The sequence below is a fragment of the Vanessa cardui genome, chromosome 3 (assembly GCF_905220365.1).
Source record: "Vanessa cardui chromosome 3, ilVanCard2.1, whole genome shotgun sequence".
Lineage (NCBI taxonomy): Eukaryota > Metazoa > Arthropoda > Insecta > Lepidoptera > Nymphalidae > Vanessa > Vanessa cardui.
Genome location: NC_061125.1, coordinates 10368688 through 10396055, shown reverse-complemented (window position 1 = coordinate 10396055; position 27368 = coordinate 10368688). Strand labels below are relative to the sequence as shown.

The 27368-nt window shown below is 31.3% G+C and overlaps 1 protein-coding gene across 1 annotated transcript in view; it reads right to left on the bottom strand.

The window, feature by feature from the left end:
• The window catches only part of LOC124543766 (spondin-2), a 65359-nt gene that overhangs the window by 14453 nt on the left and 23538 nt on the right, over nt 1-27368 (bottom strand). Inside the window, exon 2 of the mRNA XM_047122064.1 lies at nt 13889-14158. Coding sequence (XP_046978020.1) covers nt 13889-14075 — 187 coding nt within the window. The 5' untranslated portion in view covers nt 14076-14158. The remainder of the gene's footprint in view (nt 1-13888; nt 14159-27368) is intronic.

Here is a 27368-nt window from a genome sequence, read left to right as displayed (position 1 = left end):
TCTGACCTAAGAAGCGTCAGTGTTTACATAAGCGTGACTCACCCGATACGAGTCTGTTGAACTCCAGCGCTGCCAATTGGCCGCGATACAGAACGAGAATAAATGCACGGATAAATAATTGTTTTACTCACGCAAACTGAATTGTCCACAATGTTTCGTATTAATATAGGTTGACGAGTATCGGGGTACTAAAAAAAGGTTAGGTTAAAAAAAGGACGGCCTGTAAATGGCTCATCGCATCTTGAAGGAGCTTGGAGTTTATTCCACGTTCCTAAAGCGGTTGGTAGAACTTCATCTGACACATGCAGGTATCCTCACGATGTTCTCTTTCTACGCCAAACAAGACACACGAGTCACTTTGATTCCATAGGTGCACCAATAGATAGATAGTGTCACATAAAGTACACTTTATATAAAAAGGATCTGAATAATTTCTGAATATTTACAACAACAACAACAGCCTGTAAATTCCCACTGCTGGGCTAAAGGCCTCTTTCCCTTTAAAGATAAGGTTTGGAACATATTCCACCACGCTGTTCCAATGCGGGTTGGTGGAATACACATGTGATAGAATTTCTATGAAATTTGTCACATGCAGGTTTCCTCACGATGTTTTCCTTCACCGCTGAGCACGAGATGAATTATAAAGACTTATTAAGCATATGAATCAGCGGTGCTTGCCTGGGTTTGAACCCGCAATCATCGGTTAAGATGCACGCGTTCTAACATTTCGACTCATATTTGAATTTCTGAATATTTAAATAAATATAATATGCATGCTACCAAGATGAACGGGTAAGTAACTTACTAGTAAAAGTTTCTCAAACTTCATATTCAATTAATGATTGATGAATGAATGAATGATTAAATATGTACAAACATACCGCATCAAAGGATATAAATTTTAAAAATATTAATATATTAAAAGGATCACTTTTTTTATTTATATAAAACTTGATGCTTGATATTGTGTAAGCATGAGCTGAGATGGCCCAGTGGTTAGAATGCGTGCATCTTAATCGATGATATTGAGTTCAAACCCAGACAAGCACCACTATATATATATGTGCTTTATTTGTGTTTATAATTCATCTCGTGCTCGGCGGTGAAGGAAAACATCGTGAGGAAACCTGCATGTGTCTAATTTCATCGAAATTCTGCCACATGTGCATTCCACCAACACGCATTATAACAGCGTGGTGGAATAGCCCAGCAGTGGGTAATTTACATGGTGTTACTTTACTTTATTGTGTAAGCCCGTCTCAGTAAGTATCACTCAGAATATATTCTACCGCTAAGAAGTAATACTTCGAGTTGTTGTGTTTTGTGGGTGGGTCAGTGCAACAAGCGCATTGAGCACTTGTACAAATGCAATCAATCTTAGTTCCCAAGATTGGTGGCGCATTGACGATGTAAGGATAGGTTAATATTTTTTACAGCGTACTTCTAGGGTCTATGGTGATGCTGACCACTTAACATAAATTGTCTCATTTGTCACCATAATAAATAAATTACATAATAAAAAAGGTGTTTGTTGTGTTTAAAATAAATGGAATATTTTATTTATATTAACTTTGACTTTAAAATATCGAAAAAAAAATGATTTCATATAATCTTTTTACGCATATATTAATTAATCACTTATCTGTAACATAACGTCAAAATTATTGCACCGAATTGTCTTTCTAACATTATTTAAAAAAAATTAAGATCATATTGTATTAAATAGAATATTTTATTTAATATGATTGCAAACTCCTACTTCTATGTGCTCCTTCCTTTGCTAAAGTGGTGAATGCATTCGTATGCTCAAAGTGTGCAAATGATTTTACTCCAACGCAAAACACATTTGATACAAATTCATAATATTTATATTTGCGAGGAAGGATTCGTATTATACATTAAACTTTCTGTATATATTATAATTATCATTGATTAGTTTGGATATGAAACAATTGAATATCGACTGAAATATATTTATTAAAAGTAATTTATTGTAAGCTACTGGACTGACTTAAAAAATATTATAAAGAAAAACAGTATCATCTTTTGAGATTATACTTGTTATTAGTTAGATAGAGTTCCACATTCGATACTACAGATCCATTGAATAGTACTTTTGTTGTATTAACATAGTGAATACACATTTATACAGTTAGATAACTACTAGTAACTACTTTTCGAGACTTAAGGACACTATTTGTACGTATCGCGCGCTAACGATCGCAATTAAGTACAGGCACACCTTAAAGTAATGGTGTTGTTTTCTCAAAGTGGCGTCTCCTTAATTTCCTCTTTTCTAAGAAAAATACCACAATCTAGCAAGGACATTCATTTCGCCTCCCCTTATCTGAACACTGGGGCGTTTTGTTTCAAATGCTTTTGTTGTTTTCGTCAAATAGTTATGTAATTGAGAGGCTTTTCAGACCAGAGTTTCATTTTCATGCAAAAAAATCAAATAATAATTTGTAATGTACACAATCTTATACCTTTGCTATATAAATAACCAGCTATGTTTGCGACATCGAGCGCGATTAAATTTGTCAAAGAAAATATATTCATGTAGCCTAACTTACTCTTTATTACATCGCATAACTGAGAGTAAAAGTCCCGTTAAAGTCGGTCCAGCAGTTCCAGAGATTAACCGGAACGAGCAGACAGATGGACAACTAAAAATTATATATTTTTTGGTATATGTACCGTGAATACATATAGCATTTAGAAAAAAAGCGGTTATCTGAATATTAAAAACAGACTATCCAATTGTATCAAATGTGAAGTATATAAGAAATATGAAGTATCATAAATAAAATTTTAACAAAAAGAAAAACCGACTTCAAACAAAACACTATTTTAAAACAAATGAATATGCACGAAAAAGTAATAAAAATAATTGCGTATTCAACATATTTTTAGAGTCTTCCTAAGTTAAATGAAATGAAAAATATTAGACTACTTAAAAGTCGATTAACGATTATATCATGTAGTTATAATTATTGGTATATTTGGAGCCGGTGTCAGCCACGGTGCCCTTGCCCCAACAATCAAAAGAAAGAAGCGATACGAGCCCCTTGATTGATTCAGTATATTATTGTGTAAAAGGTAATTTGTAAAAAACATATTTGTTAAAGTATTCTCGTATTGTTTTTTGATAGATATACTGTAGGGTTTTATTGGCTGACACCGACTCCAAATATAACAATAATTATAACTACATGATATAATCGTTAATCGACTTTTAAGTAGTCTAATATTTTTCATTTCATTTAACTTAGGAAGACTCTAAAAAATATGTTGAATACGCAATTATTTTTATTACTTTTTCGTGCATATTCATTTGTTTTAAAATAGTGTTTTGTTTGAAGTCGGTTTTTCTTTTTGTTAAAATTTTATTTATTTTTTGATTTTAAGTGAAGCTGATGTTGACTAACTAATTTTTTTTTAATATGGATAGATTAAACGTTCCGTTTATATGAGTCAGAAACTACTTCGAGGACAATTTCAAAGGAAACTTGCGAATAAAACAAAAATAGACTTTCGAAAATGCGGATTTAATACGTCACGCGGCGTAAACTACAAGGATTCCTCGAAAGAGCTGTAATCGAACTCAGCAAAAAAACTTTGAAAAAGACCAACTATATTTCGTACATCATATGACATCACATCACATACACAAAATTTGATAAAAGATAGTAAGAAATTCTGCCCCATATCGCACCCTAACTGCGAGCCGTATAGGAGTTCCATCACTACATAGTATAAAACAAAGTCGCTTTCTCTGTCCCTATATCTTTAAATCTACGCAACGGATTTTGATGCGGTTTTTTTTAAAAGATAGTGTGATTCAAGGGGAATGTTTGTGTATATAAAACATGAACAGTATAGTAAAGAAACACTGATAATTTTAGAAGTTTGCGATGTGATGTCGTATATAAACAAATTCTGTAGTATATTTAGTATCAGTATTGCACCCGTGCGAAGCCGGGGTGGGTAGCTAGTTGATTATAATATTCGACTATGATAATTACATAAACATAACCACATTACGGAAGGTGACTCAAATATCCAAATAACCTATAAATAAAAGATTCGACCGAGTATCGCTAACGTGCTCCTCAGAATTGTTCCGTTCCCTTCCGTTCCGTCACTTTGTCATGGATCCTGTGCTCAGAACCTTACCAAACTTTCACCAAATTACCCTTGAATTATATATTTTATAATAAAAAAACAATTATCAAAATTGGTTAACGTGATTTTCAGTTATTCACCTATTTGTCGCGCATATACATAATGCAAATTTAAGACTTATGTCGTTTTCACATGGATACCATCATCGGAAAAATAAATAAAAAAAATGGGACCCCACGGGAAGCACTACCTTTCAAACAAAAAAAAAATTATCAAAATCGGTCCACCCAGTGAAAAGTTATGAGGTAACAAACATAAAAAAAAAAAAAAAAAAAAAAAAAAAAAAAAAAAAATACAGACGAATTGATAACCTCCTCCTTTTGGAAGTCGGTTGAAAAGATATGATTATTTTTTTTTTTTTAATATTAATTCAATGAAGTAATTGAAAACAATCCCCTTTCAAAGGTTAAAGGTTTATTCAGGATAACCATGATAAATCTACCTAACCTAAATCTACCTAGAAACAATCCAACATTGACTGATTGATAGGCCGCTCACAACTTGTCCTAGAAAGTCTAAAAGCTTTTACATTTTTCTAACAAAACGTATTTAAGTACCAAGAAAGATTTTTTTTTAAAACAGGCCACCAACATTTATACGTGAAATTCGATGAAAGATGAGGCAACTAAAACAGACTTTAACATATTGCTTACGAAAAAAGACCTCTGAGAACTTTAGCAATAAGAACTGCATTCGCAAAAGGCCTAGTAAGTTGTGAAGTAATGAATATATTTATTTTATTTTGTACATTTTTTTTAACTGTAAATGTATAGTCCCTGGTTCTCCCTTTGAATGGTTTGGTTATTGGGTCTTAATTGTAATTATTGTTTCTTTTTTAATTTGTAACCTTTACAAAAAACAACAACAACAGCCTGTAAATTTCCCTCTACTGGACTAAGGCCTCCTTTTGAGAAGAAGTATTGGAACATATTTCACGCTATTCCAATGCGGGTTGGCGGAATACACATGTGACAGAATTTCTATGAAATAAGACTCATGCTGGTTTCCTCACGACGTTTTCCTTCACCGCCGAGCAAGATATGTATTATCAACTCAAATTAAGCACATGCATATTCAATGGTGCTTGCCTGGGTTCGAACCCGCGATCATTGGTTAAGGTGCATGCGTTCTAACCACTGGGATCTGTTTGTAACTTAAAATTGATTTAATGATAACTAGACATTCAATTGTATAACTTATGCAACGTAATTGATAAGAGTGTAATAAATCACATCCACGTATTAAAATCTTGTGACGAAGGTTCGTAAGATATTACTGAAAGCGTTAAAACTTTTAATGCAAGACAGTCTGGTGGAGAAAGATAAGGATTTTTTTCTCGCTCGTAATTTTTGTTAAAAAGTGTCATGAATGATTTTAATTATATTTTCGCAAATAATATAATTTGTTTAATTTAAAATTGTAAAATATATTATATTTTCGAATTTAATATGCAATCTAATCGGTAGAAGGTATTTTATAGAAAGATATCTACTACCGTACAGTCTAGTACCAGTAGTAAGTGAGTAGTTTTGTTGTTTTCCGGTTTGAATGCTGAGTGAGCCAGTGTAACCTTCCAAGGTCAATGTTACGCTGTTGATGTAATATAATAATTTTTTACAGTGCTAACGTTTATGGGTGATGAAGGTCACTTACCAGGTGGCTCATTTACCTGTCGTCCTACCTATATCATAAAAAATATATTTACCAGAATCTTATAAAAATGACAAAATTTCAAATGGTACCTTTAATGTTTATTTGAGCAATTTATAAAAATTAAAACTGTTATACAGTGATGAATTTCCTTTTACATATCTTTTTTGTTTTGGTTTTTATTTATCACTAAATTAGCTGACTTTTTAGCAACTCAATTGCTGTTTAATAAACAACTAAATAAACGTGTTAACCAGTTGTCAAAATGGTAAACACTTATACAATAGAATAGTGTATTTTTTAGTGGTCGCTAAGAGATCGTTCCAAATGGGATACGAGATTCAACTAGTCGGAGTTGAGGCCGTGCCAAGTTCTGATATGAATAATATATCGAAAGCAATATGACTAAGGCATAGTATATTTTGCTAATTTTAAACCAACGTAGTGGCGCTTGTGACGAAAAACGAACTCGGCAGGTGTACATTAAATATAGAGAGCTTCTTTAAGGACGCTTATATACATTAATTAGAAACTTTTTTTATTGTTCAATCTGCATCTATACAGATATATTATATTATAATGAATATTTTATCACCAGACAGCATCAAAATTTAACTAATTACATACAGTTATAAGATGTATTAAAAAATCTATTTTTTTCAGGTACAATATTGTTTGTGTTTTCTTGGCTAAACTACAAATAAATCTATATATAATCCGGTATTATATTACTCAAAGATCATAATTATTCTACACTTGCCAAAAAATATGAAACCTTTATAGAACGCTAACCTTCACCCCCATTTTACCTCATAAATACCTTAATTGATTCTTCATATAATATTCCATCCCAATTTTGACACCATATTAAGAACCTTCTCTGGGTCTCAAAGTATATCCATATATAATTTTATCTAAATAGGTTCAGTGGTTTAAGATTGAAGAGATAAAACATAGTCACTATTACATTTATAATATTAGAAGCGATGATGTACATAAAAATATAGATAATATATATCTGTATTGATATTATAAATGTGAAAGTAACTCTGTAAGTCGCTCTTTCACGACCAAGCCACTGAACCAACCGAATTTGATGAAATTTGGTACGAAGCAAACTTTAACTCCAAAAAAGGACGTAGTCTACTTTATTTGCCTGACACGTGCCAAGCAACACCCTAAAACGCAAGCCAAGTCACGAGTGACTACAAGTAAACTATAATAAAGTAAAGTATTAACAGCCAGTAAATAATCCATTGCTGGGCTAAGGCCTCCTCTTTCATTAAGGAGAGGGTTTGGAACATATTCCATGGCATATTATAATGCTGTTGTACAATTGAAATATTTCTCTATTTATTTTTTTCAGTAATTCTTTCTATCTAATAATAACTAAGCCTTACAAATCGAAATTATACGGCTTACTTATCTACGGATTTAATATTATTTATATCGTTTATTTCTTTAAGGACTATTCTTTTCAAGCGATTCAAATAATTATTTATTTTTATGTCGTGTCTAATATGACATGGATTTATTTATGTCTGTATTTTATTAATGCTATTTTAACGTTAGTTTTATTATACTAAAAAACATTTTATTAAAAAAATAGATGTAGGCAACAGAACAATAAACATATTTTATTAAAAATACACTAGTCGTTAGATGTTAAGCATAAATAAGTAGTCCCTGTACCTTGGAGTTTAAACTTGCTTTATATATAATTTAATCAGTTCACGTGTAGGATATTTATAACATTTATTACAGTAGATATACAATTGGCAATGATTTCAAAATTATTTCAAATTTAACCTACTGAAGGTTGCTTTGTCAAAATAATCCAAGTATTCAATTAAGATCATCTAACTATTATAAGCTAAGTCTATTATTTGTTTCCGCTTAATACTATTTTCGTCATCCGGTCTTTAAATGAATTATTTGAGAACAAGAAACTGCCAGCTGTTATAGGCTTGTTTCATTTTCAAATTAATTTCAAGACTTACGTTATCATAAACATTTCATAGCTCTTTTGTACGAATTTCTCGTATCCCTTAACGAACAAATTCTTTATTTAAATAAAACTAGTTATAACGGATTTAAATCGCGTATATTAATTATTTTTGACATCCATGACAGACAGATTTTTGATATCCAGACATGAATATACACGATTCAAATCCGTTATAACTAGTTTTATTCAAATGTGTAATAATCGCGAAAATTTAAGAGAACAAATTCTTGGTGAAATGTAAGCTAGACCATATGCTAGTATATGATTTTGACTCCTCATTTTATCTTTACATATAATAAAATGGAGTGTTCGTAATATTATATATAACCATTGTAGAAAACGTTTATCTTATAAACGTTTTCTACAATGGTTATATACACATATACTGTAAATAACATTTTTTACCATTTTTGTGTGTCGTACTGTATGTCTATTTGTTAAGGCTAATCTCTGGAAAGGCTGGACGAATTAAGACACGACTTTAACTGGCAGATAGCTTACATAATAAGGAGTGACTTTTATGTTAGATTTAGATATAAAATTTCAGTTTAATTCGAAGTCACAGGCGAACCTAGTTTTGTTTAGTATATAAAATATGAAGATGGATTATAATACGTGGTTGTAGGTAGCTCTCCATAAACATTGACATTGTATGTATGGAGTAGAGCCAGCTCGGGATTGACGCATGACCCGTCTGTTTATTCGTTCGAGACACGCCTCGTTGGACGCGCCTAAGAAGTTATAAGCCGTTTCTTATATTGTAACTGTGCTACTAGCCGTTGGTTCGTAAATTTTACGACTTGCGTCCGTAATTTCACTGGTGGACGCTTCATACATGATACTGTATATAGGTGTACCAATGTACAATATAATCAGTAGTACGTTAGGTCGTAAAATGAATAATAAATTGTACTATCCTTGGAAACTGGGAAAACATAGTAGGTACAGCAAGAAGGGTTTAATGTGAGTGATGCGTTAGTTCAGGCATAAAGGACGCACCATTTCAAAGGTATTTGGCGCATTGTCACTGTAAAGGATGATTAACATTACTTACAATACATTGATGGGTCATTTTAGAAAGTTGAAAATGTATATGTTATTGGTGAGCAATGGATTGAGTTTGCATTGATGAGTCAAGACCAAATTCTTGCTGGTACAGAGAGGATAGATGAACTCACGTGTGGAACAATATCATCCGATATTTGCAGTATTCCTTACCACCACCAAGTATGATATGAATTATATACATGTACTTAAAGATTCATTGCTACTTTCTTGATTGAACCGGCAATAACTAAGATTCAAGCGTTCTAATTCCTAAACCATTACGGCTACACGGTGTACTGTTTTCGATACTAAAATTAATTACTTTGTTTATATAATATATATTACGTTACGCTATATAAATTTCGAATAGATATATAAATATATAAGCTTCCCTTTATAAATTGTTAAGCGGTTTAATGAAATATTAAGATTACTTCAAAAGCGACGTTAGACGAATTTCTGACAGTAATTAAAAATATTTCGTGGAACTTCAAAGCTTTTAACCGTTCATGGGATTTTCAATGAAGATATTTTCGCTTATCTTTGATACTAATTTTATTAGAGTTTTAACATGATAAATAAACAAATTTGGTAATATCCTTTTTTTAACAAAATGAGCGATTCCAGGAAATTGATTTTAAATATGGAATACGAAATTAAATATTAAAAGCAAACTGAAAATTGCGAACAAAAAATGAAATTATTATAAAGAAATATACATATACATACATATCTACGAATGTATGCCACACACACATGCATGTGTAGTCGTTATGAGTAAATTTATGTTTTATTATTTTTAAACATAGCATGAAAGTATTGAATAATTTCTATGACAGATGTTATTTTAATACATGATTGTTCATTCGCTTACGTGAACCTTTCATTGAAAATTATACGGTTGAATAAAAATCGAGAAAAAGGTTATTTTATAACATCGTTTTATTTAACAAATCACTAGTATTATATTACATAATAGTACTAGTATATACACACGGATTCACCAATAAGTATTTTATGCGCTTTTAATAAACAAGTGACTGTTGATCTTTGAAATTTACTCTAATAATATGAGATCATGTTCTATTACTCTGGATTCAAATTTGTTTAAAAATAATCATAACTAAGGTAATACTTTTTACAGATTACATACAAAATGTCTTTAAGGCATTATACTGAGCTTAGCTTTGTCGATATTCTCATTATATTATCCAATCGATGTGTTTGTTTTAATAACCAATGTGTTATTTTATTCTGATTAATTCAAAAGTAAACAATAATAGTAAATATGCGTACAATAAACACGAAACCTGTACGTATTGTGTTGTCTACATCAATATACATCTCGATAATCCTAATCCTAAATTAATTCTAATGAAAATAAAACAGTAATACGTTTTCATTCAACAATACTGTAATATATATACACAATATGAGTGACTTTCTTAGCGGTGGAGCTTTGAACGATCCCTGCGTAGGTACCACCCACTGAATATACATTGTAAATATAAATCACATATGTCATCAAACTGAAATACTTAGTATTATTGTTTTTATGTATGTGTGAGTCAATGTAACTACAGATATTAGAACTTCCCGCCCAATTTTGGTGGTTCATTGACCTTGGAAGGAATGGTGAATTTTTTTACAGTGATTTACTACAAGGTTGCATTTGTCAGACCGCCTATAGCGTAAATCGTGAGTGAGTAATAATAATATGCACTTAGACAATTAAAATAGGTATCTGAAGACTTATAGAAAGGCTATAACTATCAATGACTGACTTGTTATTTGAGATTTGTTAGAATAAAATATACTGTTATTATGACTACTGCTATAAATTACAGCTAGATGTAGTTTCAAAATAATTTACTCACATATTATATATATATATATACTATTATAAATCGTTTTAAAAAATGATCTATTAATCGTTCAGAGGTGTTTTTGTAATACACAAAAATTAAATAACCCTACTGCAGTTTATATTAATTCACCTATACATCGTTGTAGATTTTTTTTGACAGTGACCATGTTCAAAAATAGAACTCAAAATAAAATTCTTAATTTTGTGTTAATTGACACCTAACATGAACGCAACTACATATTTATAATTTAATTTGCTTAACAATAGTTACAAGTTCCTTGTATTAAATAATAGTTTGAATAACGTATTACTTTACTACAGACGCAAACACCTTGCCCCAGGAAAGTTGTATTGAGTTTGCTGAGTCGGGAACTTAGTGTTACAACTTCATATTTATTTCTCGTGTTGATTAAAAATAAAAATATTTTAAATATATTGTCATGAATATAATAGTTGCATTATCCTTTGCTACAGGAAAAGTGTATTCGTTATCAAATTTCATAAATAAAACATTACGTAATTATGTTTAAAACGAAACGAAAATTCTGGACGGATAATTTATATAGTGATCAAAGAAATGTTTCCGAATAACACTTCTCAAACAATAGTGTTGTGACAGTCGAGTTTCCTGTTTCTATCGATGACTGTCTATTTCCACACTCAATACTAGCGCGGTGCCAGACTTTGTTAATATGAAAACTATCCAGTTATTATTCGACTTGATCCAGTAACGTTGAGATGAAAATATTGAATCCTGATTGATACAAATATTGAAAATAGTTTTATTTATATAAATATTGATTATACATTTTAAAAAAGTATCACAAGTAAAATTGCTTTCAATTGGAAAATCAATCTTATTAATATCTAACACAATGTTCTTTTTGGATCATTCAATATTAATAAGTTATTGCTAGAGAAATTGCACCAAATTAAATGTTTTTTTTTTTTTTAGTAGCGTATTTATTAGAAGAAGACATTTAAAGCATTATTTTTAGTCTTTATAATTCTTTAGATCTCGAACGTTGTAATTTAACTATCACGAAATATTACCGACAGTATTTTTATCGTTTTCTTTGCATTTGAGTTTTTAGGTCGCGTTGTAAATGTAGATCAGATTTTAGTAGAAAAAAGGTATAATTAAAAATGTACGGCAATGCTTTCAGATATTTCAAGGATGTTTAAGTATATTACTACTTAAATAAATGTTTAAGTATTGTAATTGATGTTTCTGTAAAAAGTTCCGAATGTCGCTATTTGAATATCGCAAAAATGTTTGATAAGTATGATTCTTTTGAATTCTACTTGACTTTTCCTTATGCAATTGAATAATACAGGCGTAATATCGACATAGCTACAATTACTGGATTGATTGATGGCCCAGTGGTTAGAACGTGTGGATCTTAGTCGATGAATATAGGTTCAAACCTAAGCAAGCGCCACTGAATATTTATGTGCTTAATTAGTGTTTATAATTCATCTTATGTTCAGCAGTGAAGGAAAACATCGCGAGAAAACCTGCAGGTATATAATTTCATAGAAATTCTGCCACATTTGTATTCCACCAATCCGCACTGAAACAGCATTGTGGTATACGTGGCAAACCTTTTCCTTAAAGGGAGAGGAGGCTTAGCCCACCAGTGGTAAATTTACAGTTGTTATAATGCTTACTGCTCCACTCCTTACGTACGTAAAAGGAAGTTGATTAAACAATCACATTAAAAAGTAAGTTAGCTAATGTCAAAACATTTATACAAATCTGACCGATATTTCATGGTAGAACCTACTTTGCCTATTAGAAATACGTGCATTGTAAATGAACAACACGGGCTCAAGCCCTGGCAAACGGGTTATCTGTTTAATGACTAATTAAGTGGACTAGACTAAACTTGGTGTAGAGCTTTGTACAAATCCATCTGGATATGCACCAATCCTTCATCACACACTTTACTATCAAACAGCAACAGTTTGTATTGTTGTTCTGTTTTGTTTTCAGGTACAAGTCTATCACACATTATATTTATAAAAAAAAAAAAAAAAAAACGTAAGTCGTCTTAGAATCTCTATTAACAATATTACAAGCAAAAGAGTATTCATACATTCACTCTATAAGTTTATTTGAAACACGATTAATATCTTATTTCTTCATATGACTACGTCACTGCGGTTGTATGCGCGCTCATTCTTTAATTTTGAGTCACTTTTTTACAGAGTTTTGTTGCCGTGATTTCGATTCGTTTGTTAAATCATTGATCATGGTGAACCCAACCTCTTGGATTTGTACCACTATCAGGGATTTTTTTTATCATCACTATATTCAATTCCAAATTAAGATATACCTAATTGGTATATCTTACAATCGTGACTGCATACATTTAAAGAAAGAAGCACGGAACTAGTGATTTAATTCGAATGAATACAAATCAAAATGTACTTTATTCACATATGCTTTCACAACACTTTTTAAGTCGTCATTTCACAGAATTGTAATAAACATAAAACGACGACTGCTAACTTCCAACATTTGAAGTTGGTAAAAAGTAATATACTGAGATGCATGCCGGTTCTTCGAGATAGAATCTACATTAGTTCTGATAAACACAGTATAGAAGTAACTGTGCGAGAAAATAATATTCAAGACTATAATATTAATAATCGGTGTTAAAGATAGTTTACATAAAGTTCTAATTATATTAGTGTACGACTAAAATAAGTTTCTAAAGTTTATATGAATGTATTATAAAGAAGCAAGGAGGATTTCCCCTTATTTAAAATACACCAATCATAAATAGCTATTGAAGTCGAAACTGCCACTAGATGTGTTATTTTTAGCATTCTTCTGTGACGAGACGCACAAACGAATACTGTTATATAAATAGCTAATGTTTCCTTTGCTTTTTCTGAACGTATACGATCAACGCTCTATTAAATACAGTGTATAATTTTAAATAAGAACGTACTTATAAATAATACGAAAAAGGTATAAGACGTTTTATTATTTAATAAATAACTGTTTGGATTACATGAATGAATAGTTTAATGACATTCAAAATTGTTTAACAATGATTCTTAATAAATGTATGTAATCGTATCGTAATGATTTTGTTACATTGAATATAATCACTTACCGTATATTCTCGACCACTGAGCTGGCGGCCTCCAGTCGGGGTAATGTTTCGGAAATTTTTCCCTCGTCCAGTAAGTATGTAAAACCATCCGATAAACGGTCATTTTGTCGGGGTTGCATGCATCCGTGTCAGTCGCCGGCAGAGCTGCCGCGACGAGCGGAAGCAACATCAACACCAACCAAGCCATTATGTCGATAATCGATAAACACAACACTGTCCAACACTAGGTATTCACAGTCATAGTGGTGTTACACACGCGCGGCTTTTAATCTGAAACAATAAAAAACTATTTTAGTATTCAAAGAAATCGTATAATTTTTCAACCGACTTCCAAAAGGAGGAGGTTATCAATTCGTCTGTATTTTTTTTTTTTTTTTTTTTTTTTTTTATGTTTGTTACCTCATAACTTTTGACTGGGTGGACCGATTTTGATAATTTTTTTTTTGTTTGAAAGGTAGTGCTTCCCGTGGGGTCCCATTTTTTTTTTCCAATGATGGTATCCATATGAAAACGACATAAGTCTTAAATTTGCATTTTGTATATGCGCGACAAATAGGTGAATAACTGAAAATCACGTTAACCAATTTTGATAATTCTTTTTTTTTTTTTAAAACATATACTTCAATAGTAATTTAGTGAAAGTTTGGTAAGGTTCTGAGCACAGGATCTATGACAAAGTAACGGAACAGAAGGGAACGGAACAATTCTGAGGAGCACGTTAGCGATACTCAGTCGAATCTTTTATTTATAGGTTATTTGGATATTTGAGTCACCTTCCGTAATGTGGTTATGTTTATGTAATTATCATAGTCGAATATTATAATCAACTAGCTACTTACCTCGGCTTCGCACGGGTGCAATACTGATACTAAATATACTACAGAATTTGTTTATTTACGACATCACATCGCAAACTTCTAAAATTATCAGTGTTTCTTTACTATATCGTTCATGTATTATATACACAAACCTTCCCCTTGAATCACACTATCTTTTAAAAAAAACCGCATCAAAATCCGTTGCGTAGATTTAAAGATATAGGGACAGAGAAAGCAACTTTGTTTTATACTATGTAGTGATGGAACTCCTATACGGCTCGCAGTTAGGGTGCGATATGGGGCAGAATTTCTTACTATCTTTAATCAAATTTTGTGTATGTGATGTGATGTCATATGATGTACGAAATATAGTTGGTCTTTTTCAAAGTTTTTTTGCTGAGTTCGATTACAGCTCTTTCGAGGGATCCTTGTAGTTTACGCCGCGTGACGTATTAAATCCGCATTTTCGAAAGTCTATTTTTGCTTTATTCGCAAGTTTCCTTTGAAATTGTCCTCGAAGTAGTTTCTGACTCATATAAACGGAACGCTTAATCTATCCATATTAAAAAAAATAGTTAGTCAACATCAGCTTCACTTAAAATCAAAAAATAAAAAAAAATTTTAACAATAAATAAAATTTTAACAAAAAGAAAAACCGACTTCAAACAAAACACTATTTTAAAACAAATGAATATGCACGAAAAAGTAATAAAAATAATTGCGTATTCAACATATTTTTAGAGTCTTCCTAAGTTAAATGAAATGAAAAATATTAGACTACTTAAAAGTCGATTAACGATTATATCATGTAGTTATAATTATTGGTATATTTGGAGCCGGTGTCAGCCACGGTGCCCTTGCCCCAACAATCAAAAGAAAGAAGCGATACGAGCCCCTTGATTGATTCAGTATATTATTGTGTAAAAGGTAATTTGTAAAAAACATATTTGTTAAAGTATTCTCGTATTGTTTTTTGATAGATATACTGTAGGGTTTTATTGGCTGACACCGACTCCAAATATAACAATAATTATAACTACATGATATAATCGTTAATCGACTTTTAAGTAGTCTAATATTTTTCATTTCATTTAACTTAGGAAGACTCTAAAAAATATGTTGAATACGCAATTATTTTTATTACTTTTTCGTGCATATTCATTTGTTTTAAAATAGTGTTTTGTTTGAAGTCGGTTTTTCTTTTTGTTAAAATTTTATTTATTTTTTGATTTTAAGTGAAGCTGATGTTGACTAACTAATTTTTTTTTAATATGGATAGATTAAACGTTCCGTTTATATGAGTCAGAAACTACTTCGAGGACAATTTCAAAGGAAACTTGCGAATAAAACAAAAATAGACTTTCGAAAATGCGGATTTAATACGTCACGCGGCGTAAACTACAAGGATTCCTCGAAAGAGCTGTAATCGAACTCAGCAAAAAAACTTTGAAAAAGACCAACTATATTTCGTACATCATATGACATCACATCACATACACAAAATTTGATAAAAGATAGTAAGAAATTCTGCCCCATATCGCACCCTAACTGCGAGCCGTATAGGAGTTCCATCACTACATAGTATAAAACAAAGTCGCTTTCTCTGTCCCTATATCTTTAAATCTACGCAACGGATTTTGATGCGGTTTTTTTTAAAAGATAGTGTGATTCAAGGGGAATGTTTGTGTATATAAAACATGAACAGTATAGTAAAGAAACACTGATAATTTTAGAAGTTTGCGATGTGATGTCGTATATAAACAAATTCTGTAGTATATTTAGTATCAGTATTGCACCCGTGCGAAGCCGGGGTGGGTAGCTAGTTGATTATAATATTCGACTATGATAATTACATAAACATAACCACATTACGGAAGGTGACTCAAATATCCAAATAACCTATAAATAAAAGATTCGACCGAGTATCGCTAACGTGCTCCTCAGAATTGTTCCGTTCCCTTCCGTTCCGTCACTTTGTCATGGATCCTGTGCTCAGAACCTTACCAAACTTTCACCAAATTACCCTTGAATTATATATTTTATAATAAAAAAACAATTATCAAAATTGGTTAACGTGATTTTCAGTTATTCACCTATTTGTCGCGCATATACATAATGCAAATTTAAGACTTATGTCGTTTTCACATGGATACCATCATCGGAAAAATAAATAAAAAAAATGGGACCCCACGGGAAGCACTACCTTTCAAACAAAAAAAAAATTATCAAAATCGGTCCACCCAGTGAAAAGTTATGAGGTAACAAACATAAAAAAAAAAAAAAAAAAAAAAAAAAAAAAAAAAAATACAGACGAATTGATAACCTCCTCCTTTTGGAAGTCGGTTGAAAAGTAAAACCGACTTCAAACAAAACACTATTTTAAAACAAATGAATATGCACTAAAAAGTAATAAGAATAATTGCGTATTCAACATATTTTTTAGAGTCTTCCTAAGTTAAATGAAATGAAAAATATTAGACTACTTAAAAGTCGATTTACGATTATATAATGTAGTTATAGTTATTGGTATATTTGGAGCCGGTGTATTATCTAGTGTAGTGTACTAATTTTATTCAATCTTCAAAAGAAAAACGCCTTCACTTCAGTGCCAAATAAAATGAAATGTTAATTTTAATTCAGTTAGAATAACGTAACTATTTACTATTAAAATATGATCGTATTGAAAGCTGTGAATGAGAACGTAAGTCAAATATCTTATGACGTTTCTTGGGGTCAACGATCCTTGTCTATTTCAGTCCCTTTGAGGTGCAAAATCGTTTGAATCAACAGTGTCAGCTGAAGCTCATCCAAGTCGGTGAAGTATGTCTCTCTGTCGGAAGTTAAAATTAAACGTCTTACATTTCAATAAGGTTTCAGAATAAGACATTTTAATTGGGAATCGTTCCATTGATATCGGTCTTAAAGCGGCGATTTTATTTATGTAAAGGAGCTTCTTCTGAGCTCTCGAAATAAAACAGTTATACATTAACGTTATATTTATCGAAGCATATTTAATATACTGTTAGGTTATTAAGAAATACTATTAATGGAGATATATGTTGGTTTAACGTCGAGATCATAAGTCATAAAGATTTTTGGGAACGAGTAAGTGGGCCTCTTTTTAGGAACCGACTTTAAGAAAAGGAGATGATTTTTGGTGGTAGAAAATAGGTATGAAAAGGCATTATCACCAAGTGTAAGAACCAATTTAAAAAAAAGAGGTACTAAATATATTCGTTTTATTCATACTGAGCTCCTTAATATTTAGGTCAAAGCTGGAAACAATCGAAACTTAAGAGTTCGCCAAATAAACCCTCATTGTGTAGCCGCGAGCTTTAAGTGCCGAATGTTAAGAGTTTATTCGCCAATAAATAAATTTAAAGCTTATAAATACGTCATATAACATGATAAATTAACGACCCGGCCTGGCTTCGTACAATTCGCACGATGCAATGCTCATACTAAATATACTACAGTTTTTTTTTATTTACGACATCACATTAGAAAATTCTAAAATGATCAGTGTTACTTTACTATATTGTCCATGTATGTATTATATACGAAAACTTTCCTCTCAAATCACTCTATCTATTAAAAAAAACCTTATCAAAATCAGTTGCGTAATTTTAAAGATCTATGCATACATAGGGGCCGACAGCGGAAAGTGACCTTGTTTTATAATATTCAATGAAAATTATATAGATGAAAATGAATTATACGAATGAGTATACGTAGATTTCCACAGAGAACACACCATATTCAAGATGCAAACAAACTAAGTCGTAGAACATACTCGCCCTAAATAATCGCTTGCCAGATACACTCTTACTACTTTATAAGTATAAACTACGACCCTTAGGAAACTGAAATGCGTCATAAATTATCCGGTCCGTCCTCGTGTCTGCCCCTGAAAGGCTGATGGGCAGATTGTCATTTTTATGTTAATAATATTTCACTCCAAAAATACATAATTCACTTAAAATTATTTTGTTAGTAAATTAGAGTTCATTCTGGCCGATCAATCAATTCGATTGCATATTTTATTAATTACTATTAAATGATTAAATGTATTTCGTTTTAATAAATGTATGTTACATTTGTAAAGTTATTATTTATACTACTAATCCTACTAATATTTTAAATGCGAATGTTTGTAGGGATGTATGTTTGTATATTTGTTGTTCTTTCACGAAAAAACCTACTGGACGGATTTGAATGTAATCTTACAATAATATAGGATATACATCAGAAAAACACGTAAACTACAATTTATTATGATTGTACGTAATTTGGTCATAATTTAACGGTACATATAAAGTACTCGTAGCGGATAGTTCTGTACATACGTACAATTAGGCCAGCTCTTCGACATCGGCAGCCCTTGAAAGAAAACGCTACTTGCGATGCTCATTTGTCTCTTTTTTCTTAAGCATATTCAAGGTAAGGAATTTCCTTCTCTGTTTCCTGAGTTATAATCTTTCTTCTAGTGCATCAATACTTATTACCACATCTTATTGTGTTAAAGCACAAGTAGTATAAAAAAGGTATGATTTGTCTTACGACCTTGTTCTTGTTAATAAAATAATATTGTACAATCTGAGTGGAACTAACATCCAAAGACATTTATATCAGAACTTCGATATTATCATAACTTTTAGATTTATCCGCCCCACATAACTTTATTTCATGGCCATATTCTTAAATTAAATTGTAATATTTTCGGACACGTGCGAAACGACGGTATCTTTTTGTAAATGAGTTAAAGCTGCCACGCGCGCACACACTAGCGTTAATTTGCCTTTGCTTTTGACTTTGTATTCAGTATAATATTCTGTGCGAACATCAATGTTGAGGTGATCATGAATTGGGATTTATAATCTACGTCTTTATAGTACAAATTAAGAGTTGTAATTTTATAGTTAGTCATATTTTTATTACAAGAGAAAATTTTGAATACATTATACCTAATTTAAAAAGATTAATAATGGATAGCAAATAAAATATAGTTTATAAGTTTCTAAATAATTACGTACAATGGAACATTAATATTAACGCGAGGGAATCTCCATAGGATATATATGTACCAGTATATAAATATATAAATCGCGTCATAAACGAGAAATAGTGAAAAAATTCAACACTTTGAAATTAAAAAAGTCAACTCATTTTTAGTCGCTTAATAATTCCCTTTATATCATAAGAATAAATCTTATAAGTAAACACCTACAACTGCTTAAAACACCATTTGTTATATAATGTTACATTGAAAATAGCTTGAAGTACGTTTATATTTATTCCGAAGTATCGTGTTAAGTAACTATTTCTCGAAAAATATGTTTTACCCAAACACGTGTTCAACTTTTTAACAAATTCATAAGCTTTTAAATAATCTCATAGTTTGGCATTCGAGATATTTTTTATTTTAATTGGAAATACAAAGTGTAATACTAGCATATGCCCATGACTTAGCCTCTCTTTTGTAATTCACCGAATTCTTATTTCGTCTTCATCGTTGATAATTCAATGATCAAAAACTTTCAACATAAATAGTATTAGTCTACCGTGAAATACGGAACAATCTTTATTTCGTCTGGTGGGAGTAAAATAATAATTAATGTTTTTTGATAATATTTTTAAAAACATATTAAAATATGGGCGTTTTTACTAAAGAAAGTAAGTAAACGTTTTATACATCTTTAATTCGCGCTACCTGTGAAAAGCCCCGCGATCTCGTTTGTAAGACTAGAAATCCTCAAAATTACAGCATGGCTAAAATGACGTAGGTCTGAAAGTCCTGGGATTTTACTCTACAATCGATCTTATCGTATGACTTAACGGTAAACATCACGTTCTCTAATTAATGTCATTCTTTCTCTCCAACGGCCCTCTTTACTCCCTGTGTAGTAAAGTAAAGTAACAGCCTGGTAAATTTTCCACTGCTGGGCTAAGGCCTCCTCTCTCATTAAGGAGAGGGTTTGGAACAGATTCCACCTCACTGTTCTAAAGCGGGTTGGTGGAATGCACATGTGGCTGAATTTCGATGGAATTATACACATGCAGGTTTCCTCACGATGTTTTCCTTCACCGGCGAGCACGAGATGAATTATTAACACCAATTAAGCACATATATACATAGTGGTGCTTGCCTGGGTTAAAAATAAATTTCTCATCTTTAAGATGATAAAACATCCTATCAAATTATAATTCGCTCTCAAAACTCTGCTCTTGACAAGTATGATGTGTATTTAACTTAATCTTATGTTATGTTCTCAACAAATTTTATATAATGTATATAAACTGTCTAATAATAAATGGAATTAATTGTCCACTTTTCTCGATTTTAGAGGTTGTCAGGTGTTTTATATAAAACAGAAATGTATATCCTTTCTTGTAATTATAGCTTGTTTCTCATTTCTTGGTGGTAGGGCTTTGTGTAAGCCCGTCTGGGTAGGTACCACCCACTCGTCAGTTATTCTACCGTCAAATAACACTACTCAGTATTGTTGTGTTCCGGTTTGAAGGGTGAGTGAGCCAGTGTAACTACAGACACAATGGAATATCTTAGTTCCCAAGATTGGTGGCACATTGACGTAGTAAGGAATAGTAAATATTTCTTACAGCGTCATTGTCTATGTTTGTTGGTGACCACTTACCATCAGGTGGCCCATACGCTCGTCCGCCAACCTTTACCATAAAAAAAATATTTTTGTGGTTTGGCTATAAAAATGTAACATACAGACATTTAGCGTAACTCTCGCATTTATCATATTAGTATAGATCATATATAACTTTTTGTTCATAACCCGATCAAAATAAAAATACAGTGTTATAATATAGTAAAATTTAATTTATGAGGCCAGTTGATTTTAGTAAATTAACCATTAATTTCGTATATAATGCGGTCGCTTAAACACGCAATAATTAATTATTAATTAATAATCCGAGTAGTGTGGTGAGAGTTCAAATATTTTTATTATTATGGTTTAAAATTATAATTAAGCTTTACTATGATAATGATTATCTTCTTTGGTTTGACCCACTTTGGTTACGTTGACCTTTCAAACCTCAAACTAGCTTAAAGATCAAAGTGCAAACACAGGTATAGTCCCTTTAACTAATTATTTTTCACCTTACTCTGTGATCATAATTATAATGTACAATAATACAACTAGAAAGATTCAATCAAATTCAGGCGCAAATACAAATTTTAAACTGGCATAAGAGTGTATACACTGTCAAATTTCGGACTACTACAGAGAAATTGTATCCAAAATATAAAACAAGTACCGTTTTATTATCCAACCCAGGATTTAAAGCTTGACCTCGGAGCCTTATTATCAAACTACTAGATAAAAAGTAACTGATCCACGATATAAAGTGCATATTAGCTCATAGTTGCATACGGGTATGTAAACATGCAAAATATAAAATGTTAAAATATACCTTAGCTCTATCAGCATTGTACGGCGCACCGAGTTTTAACATATTTTTAATGAGCTACATAATATAATTAAGAAACATGTATTAGGTACTCTTTAACATATATTTTATTTTAAATCCTAGTATGAATAGAGTTAAATATTTGATGATGACTAGCAAAGACAAAAAGTGCTTAAGGGCTTTCCATAACATAAGTATATCTTTCGTCATTAGTATTTTTTTTATATTGAATAAAGATTTCAGGTTGACTATTAATGATAAACTAATGATTACTAACATAAAAGATTTTAACTAAATAGGTAACTTGGTGGTAGAGTGCTGTGTAAGTTGGCGTATTGTTGTATTCGAGTCTGGAGTGTGAGTAGGCCAATGTAACTGTCCACAGGGGACATAATATCAACATCTTAGCTCCGAAGGTTTGGACGTATTGGCGACGAAGGAATGGTAGAATGGTTTATGTTACACGTCCCATATGGTAACCTATTTTCCAACCCATCTATCTACGTACTTAAAATGCAAATGAATAACAGAATACCTTTCTAAACTGCGAATCGCGATTTTCTTGGAAATATGAACTAGCCGGCGTTACCAGTCGAGGCTATAAGATGAAGTGTTACAGCTTTTCGATTTTGTTTTGCTCCACAACAACTACAAGATGCAACAGCAACAGCAGCCTGTAAATTCCCACTGCTGGGCTAAAGGCCTCAAAGGGAGAGCCTTTGAGGAGAAGGTTTGGAACATATTCCACCACGCTGTTCCAATGCGGGTTGGTGGAATACACATGTGGCAGAATTTCTATGAAATTTGTCACATGCAGGTTTCTTCACGATGTTTTCCTTCACCGCTGAGCACGAGATGAATTATAAAGACAAATTAAGCACATGAATCAGCGGTGCTTGCCTAGGTTTGAACCCGCAATCATCGTTAAAGATGCACGCGTTCTAACCACTGGGCCATCTCGACTCCTCAACTACAAGATAAAGTATTTCAACTGCATATTGCGCAAAAGATATTATTCAAAATTAGAAACGAATATTTGAGCCGTTTATTGGATTCAGATTTCTCTTAGACATATATGGCGTTTGTCAAATATTAATTGGACTTTATATGATTTATTTGACATTATCAACTTATTATTTGAGATCTTAATAAAATATTTTTCTGTTGTTAAAATAAAGTTATTACTGTGAAAATACGAACTGGCGATATTCCATTAACATATGGTCAGATATTCATCAGCCAAATGGAGTTGGATGAAATTATATTGGATTCAATATTATATTTGGTGAATATTCGATTTATGCAAAATAATACGTCGATGAATACAGTATATATACGATTATATATTTATATAATAAGTATACAATGGTATACGCTACACATACGCATTTGATTTTTTTCTATAATCTTCTTTTCTTTTACTAAAATCGGACACTTGTAAAAATTTCAAAAATGGAATCGATTCGAGAATCACATGTGAGTTCATTTTGTTTCTCACTTGTGATGATGATGATGTCACTATAGATGATAACCTATTTTGATGCGAAAACATTTCAAATGCTATAATTATTTTAGGCAATGTTCATATTTTCAAGTCAATGATCTGTTGTGAAATTCGAGCTTATTTTCACAGAACAGCTTGTATAGAAATTTAAAATATGAACCGTATCACCTTATGTCGTTTCAATTTTCCCTAAATCGTGAGTATGCGCGTATATAGGCAATCGCTACTCAATACGTTTTACGCGGGAACAATTCAATTACTCAAGGGCCAGGAACGAGAGCGATCGTGACATGAATGCTCGTACAGAGCTATCACGCGTAACATTATTAATCAAATTTTCCTTGTTACTATATTAACGTCATTTATTTTGTGTAAAGTGAGATAATTCTGTTCTATGTCGAAAGCTGTTGTTTTATATAATATTTTATTTGGGTGCTGTATGTGTCTGGGTTTGGGTATCGATCACTCATCCACGTGTTCTATTGTCAAAGAGCAGGACATAGTATTATAGTCATTGAGTCAGTATAACTACAGATGCAAAGCATTTAACATCTCATTTACAAAAGTTAGAGGCGTGTTGACGGTACCAAGGATCGTATTTGATACTGTACCAATTTTTGTGTCCGTGAGTAAGCCAGCTTAAATGGAGACAAAGAAAAAAACCTCTTAGCTCCTAAAGTTGTTGGTGCATTGTCAATGAAAATCTTTAATACTTTTTACAGCACTAATGTACATTTCGGAGATATCCACTTTTGACCATTTACCTATATTATAAAAAAGAGTTCACAAAAAGGTATTCATGAAGGTATTGAATGAAGAGAGAAGAAGTAATATAAACGCAGGCTATAAATTTACAACTTAATATTCGAACATCGGCAAATTTTGAACGATATATATTTACAAATTAGTTTAAGGCATCGTGTATAGTTTAGTTTTATGTTCGTAAACAGGGCCCTAAAACACGTTAGAAATAATTTAATTTCACACAATAATTTATATAAAAAAGCCGGTGATATGCGTGTTGAACTTGCGTGGATAGGAGTTCTATAGTATTAGTTTTATTTAGGGTTTTCCGTATTACGTTTTACGATGTTTGCTATCTGTATTTTAATACCATAAAATACAGATAGGAAATACATTTTTACATTGACTGGTATTTTTTTGAAAGTAAAAATGTATCAAAATTTTATTATCTTTGGATCGCAAGTTATCATGTGACCATTTTGTTCTAGTAAATAAATTTGACTAAATTAATTTTCACAATACTATGCTGATATCAAGTACAATTACACGGGCTAACAAATTTTTATAATACAAATATTTTAAAATTAAAAAGATTACCGATAAAGATGACATCGACAAATTATCTATATAACTATAGATATAGGTAATTTCTCCAAAATACTTAACAACATCATCATAAATACTTATCAAGGAATAAATATAAGTGAGGAATAAAAAGGAGATGTTAAGTGGGTAACATGAGAGGCATCAAGTTGGTCTTATAAGGCTTATAACGAAGAACAATAATATAATTACTAGCTAATGCCAGGCTTGCGTTGTACTGCCTCTATTAAACAATTATCTCACATAACTTAGCTGTTGCCTTGTCTACATTGGAACTACGTGTAAGGTTTTGATAGTGTAGGTTAAAAATGCTATGAATTTCACAACATATTTAATTGGTTATGCCTTGCACAAGACATAGCTCTCTAAAATTCATTGAACTTGAGTTGCTTAGCATTGTTTTTTATATTATTTATAATAACTATAGTTACAGTATTCTACTTCATACCTTGTAGATTAATTCCTATATGTACTTAATAACAAAAATCCCATGCGGATTGACAATGAAGGATTATATGGGGGATGTTTTTTTTATTTCTTATGTCTATGACTGTGTTAACCACTTACCATCACGTGACTCACATGACCGTCGTATAGTATTAAAAAATACCGTATGGTAGTCAAGCGATCGATTCCACCCATAGTCATTGCCGCTGTAAGAATTAATTATTTATAATCGATTGTGTACGCCGGCAATGGTACGGGGTGGTACTGTAGTTACAAACTCTAATATAGAATATGTTAAAATCGAGTAACTACTAAATATATATATATATATATATATATATATATATATATATATATATATATATATATATATATATATATATATATATATAATAATATATATAAGCCTTTTTTAATAAAGAATATTTTGATCTTGATTTTGAATGGTTCTGACAAGCAAATCTGCTCAAAAAGTCCGTATACACTGCTAGAAAAACATTTTTCACCGCCACATTGTTCAGTACTCATTATAAGTATATAATGTTTTACTAAATATTATTTATTTATGTTGTTATGGAAATATGAAATTTAATCAGCGATGCCAACTAAAACTTAATGTTAAATAATAATTTAAATTATAAAATTATATTTTGAATACAAATGAACATCAATATTCTATTGTAGACTTTTCCATCAAAAGAAAAAAATAATAATTTTTAATGAGATGAGTGTCGCTGGGAATCACCTTCAGGTATCATTCCATTGTTTTTATTACGAATATTTCTAACGCCGGTCACGTTCGTTCTCTACAATACCCGATGGGAAAAATGACAGCTGACGCAGGTCAATTTTGCTGTATATCATTTATTTTTGTATTCGGCTATAAGAAAGATATGTTCAGAGGGTCTCAGTAATGTGCTGGTACGCTACGTGTGAAAGTTCAATGTGTGTGTTACATTCGTAGTATCTATGAAACTACACACATATATAGGTATCGTAATAAATAATACACATTCAAATAATTTTAATACATTTCTGATATCGATTATTTTTTTGATAAATAAATTTGTATATAATATTATTGAAATTGGAATAATAATGAATTACAGATCAAATCAAATTAATGAGAAAAGAAATATTTTTATTGTTAATATTATTATACTCGTTTCATAAAACTCAAGTTATATTTATCGGTCGTAGTAAATTCCTTTGTACCTAAGGGACTTCATGATAGAATAATACAATGATCTAGCAATAAATAACAGTAATAGTCGCAAGTAACTTCAAGTAATAGGACAAAAACGGTCTGAGTTATATATCTTATATGATCGTAATGATTAATGCTTATTTAACTTAACATTGCACTTATAGAATCAATACTGACTATTAGGAGTGGACGATAATAATGGCCCAAAGGTATTGTCGTCCCCAAAGTCGTCCTTAAAAAGAGGGGTAAATAGGAATATTAGTAAATCATAACTTAATTTGGAATTTTGGTACTATTCTTTAAAAAATATAGGGCGATATTTCAATTAAATATATTTAACAGTTCGCATATAAATACGAAATAGATAAGAGATAGATAACTGATGATTTCTGGCTTAAAATCAAACAAGCACCACTGAATTTTCATGTGCTTAATTTGTGTTTATAATTCATCTCGTGCTCGGCGGTGAAGGAAAACATCGTGAGGAAAGCTGCATGGGTCTAATTTCAAAGAAATTCTACCGAATGTGAATCCACTCCCCTCCCCGCATTGGAGCAGCGTGTTGGAATATACATCTAAACCTTCTCCAAGGGAGAGGATGCCTTAGCACAGCAGTAGGAAATTTGGAGGTTGTTGTTGTTGTTGTATAAGTATAACTCTTAAAGGGGAACTAATTAAAACAATAAGTTAGAAGAACTAAAACGTACCCTTCTGAAA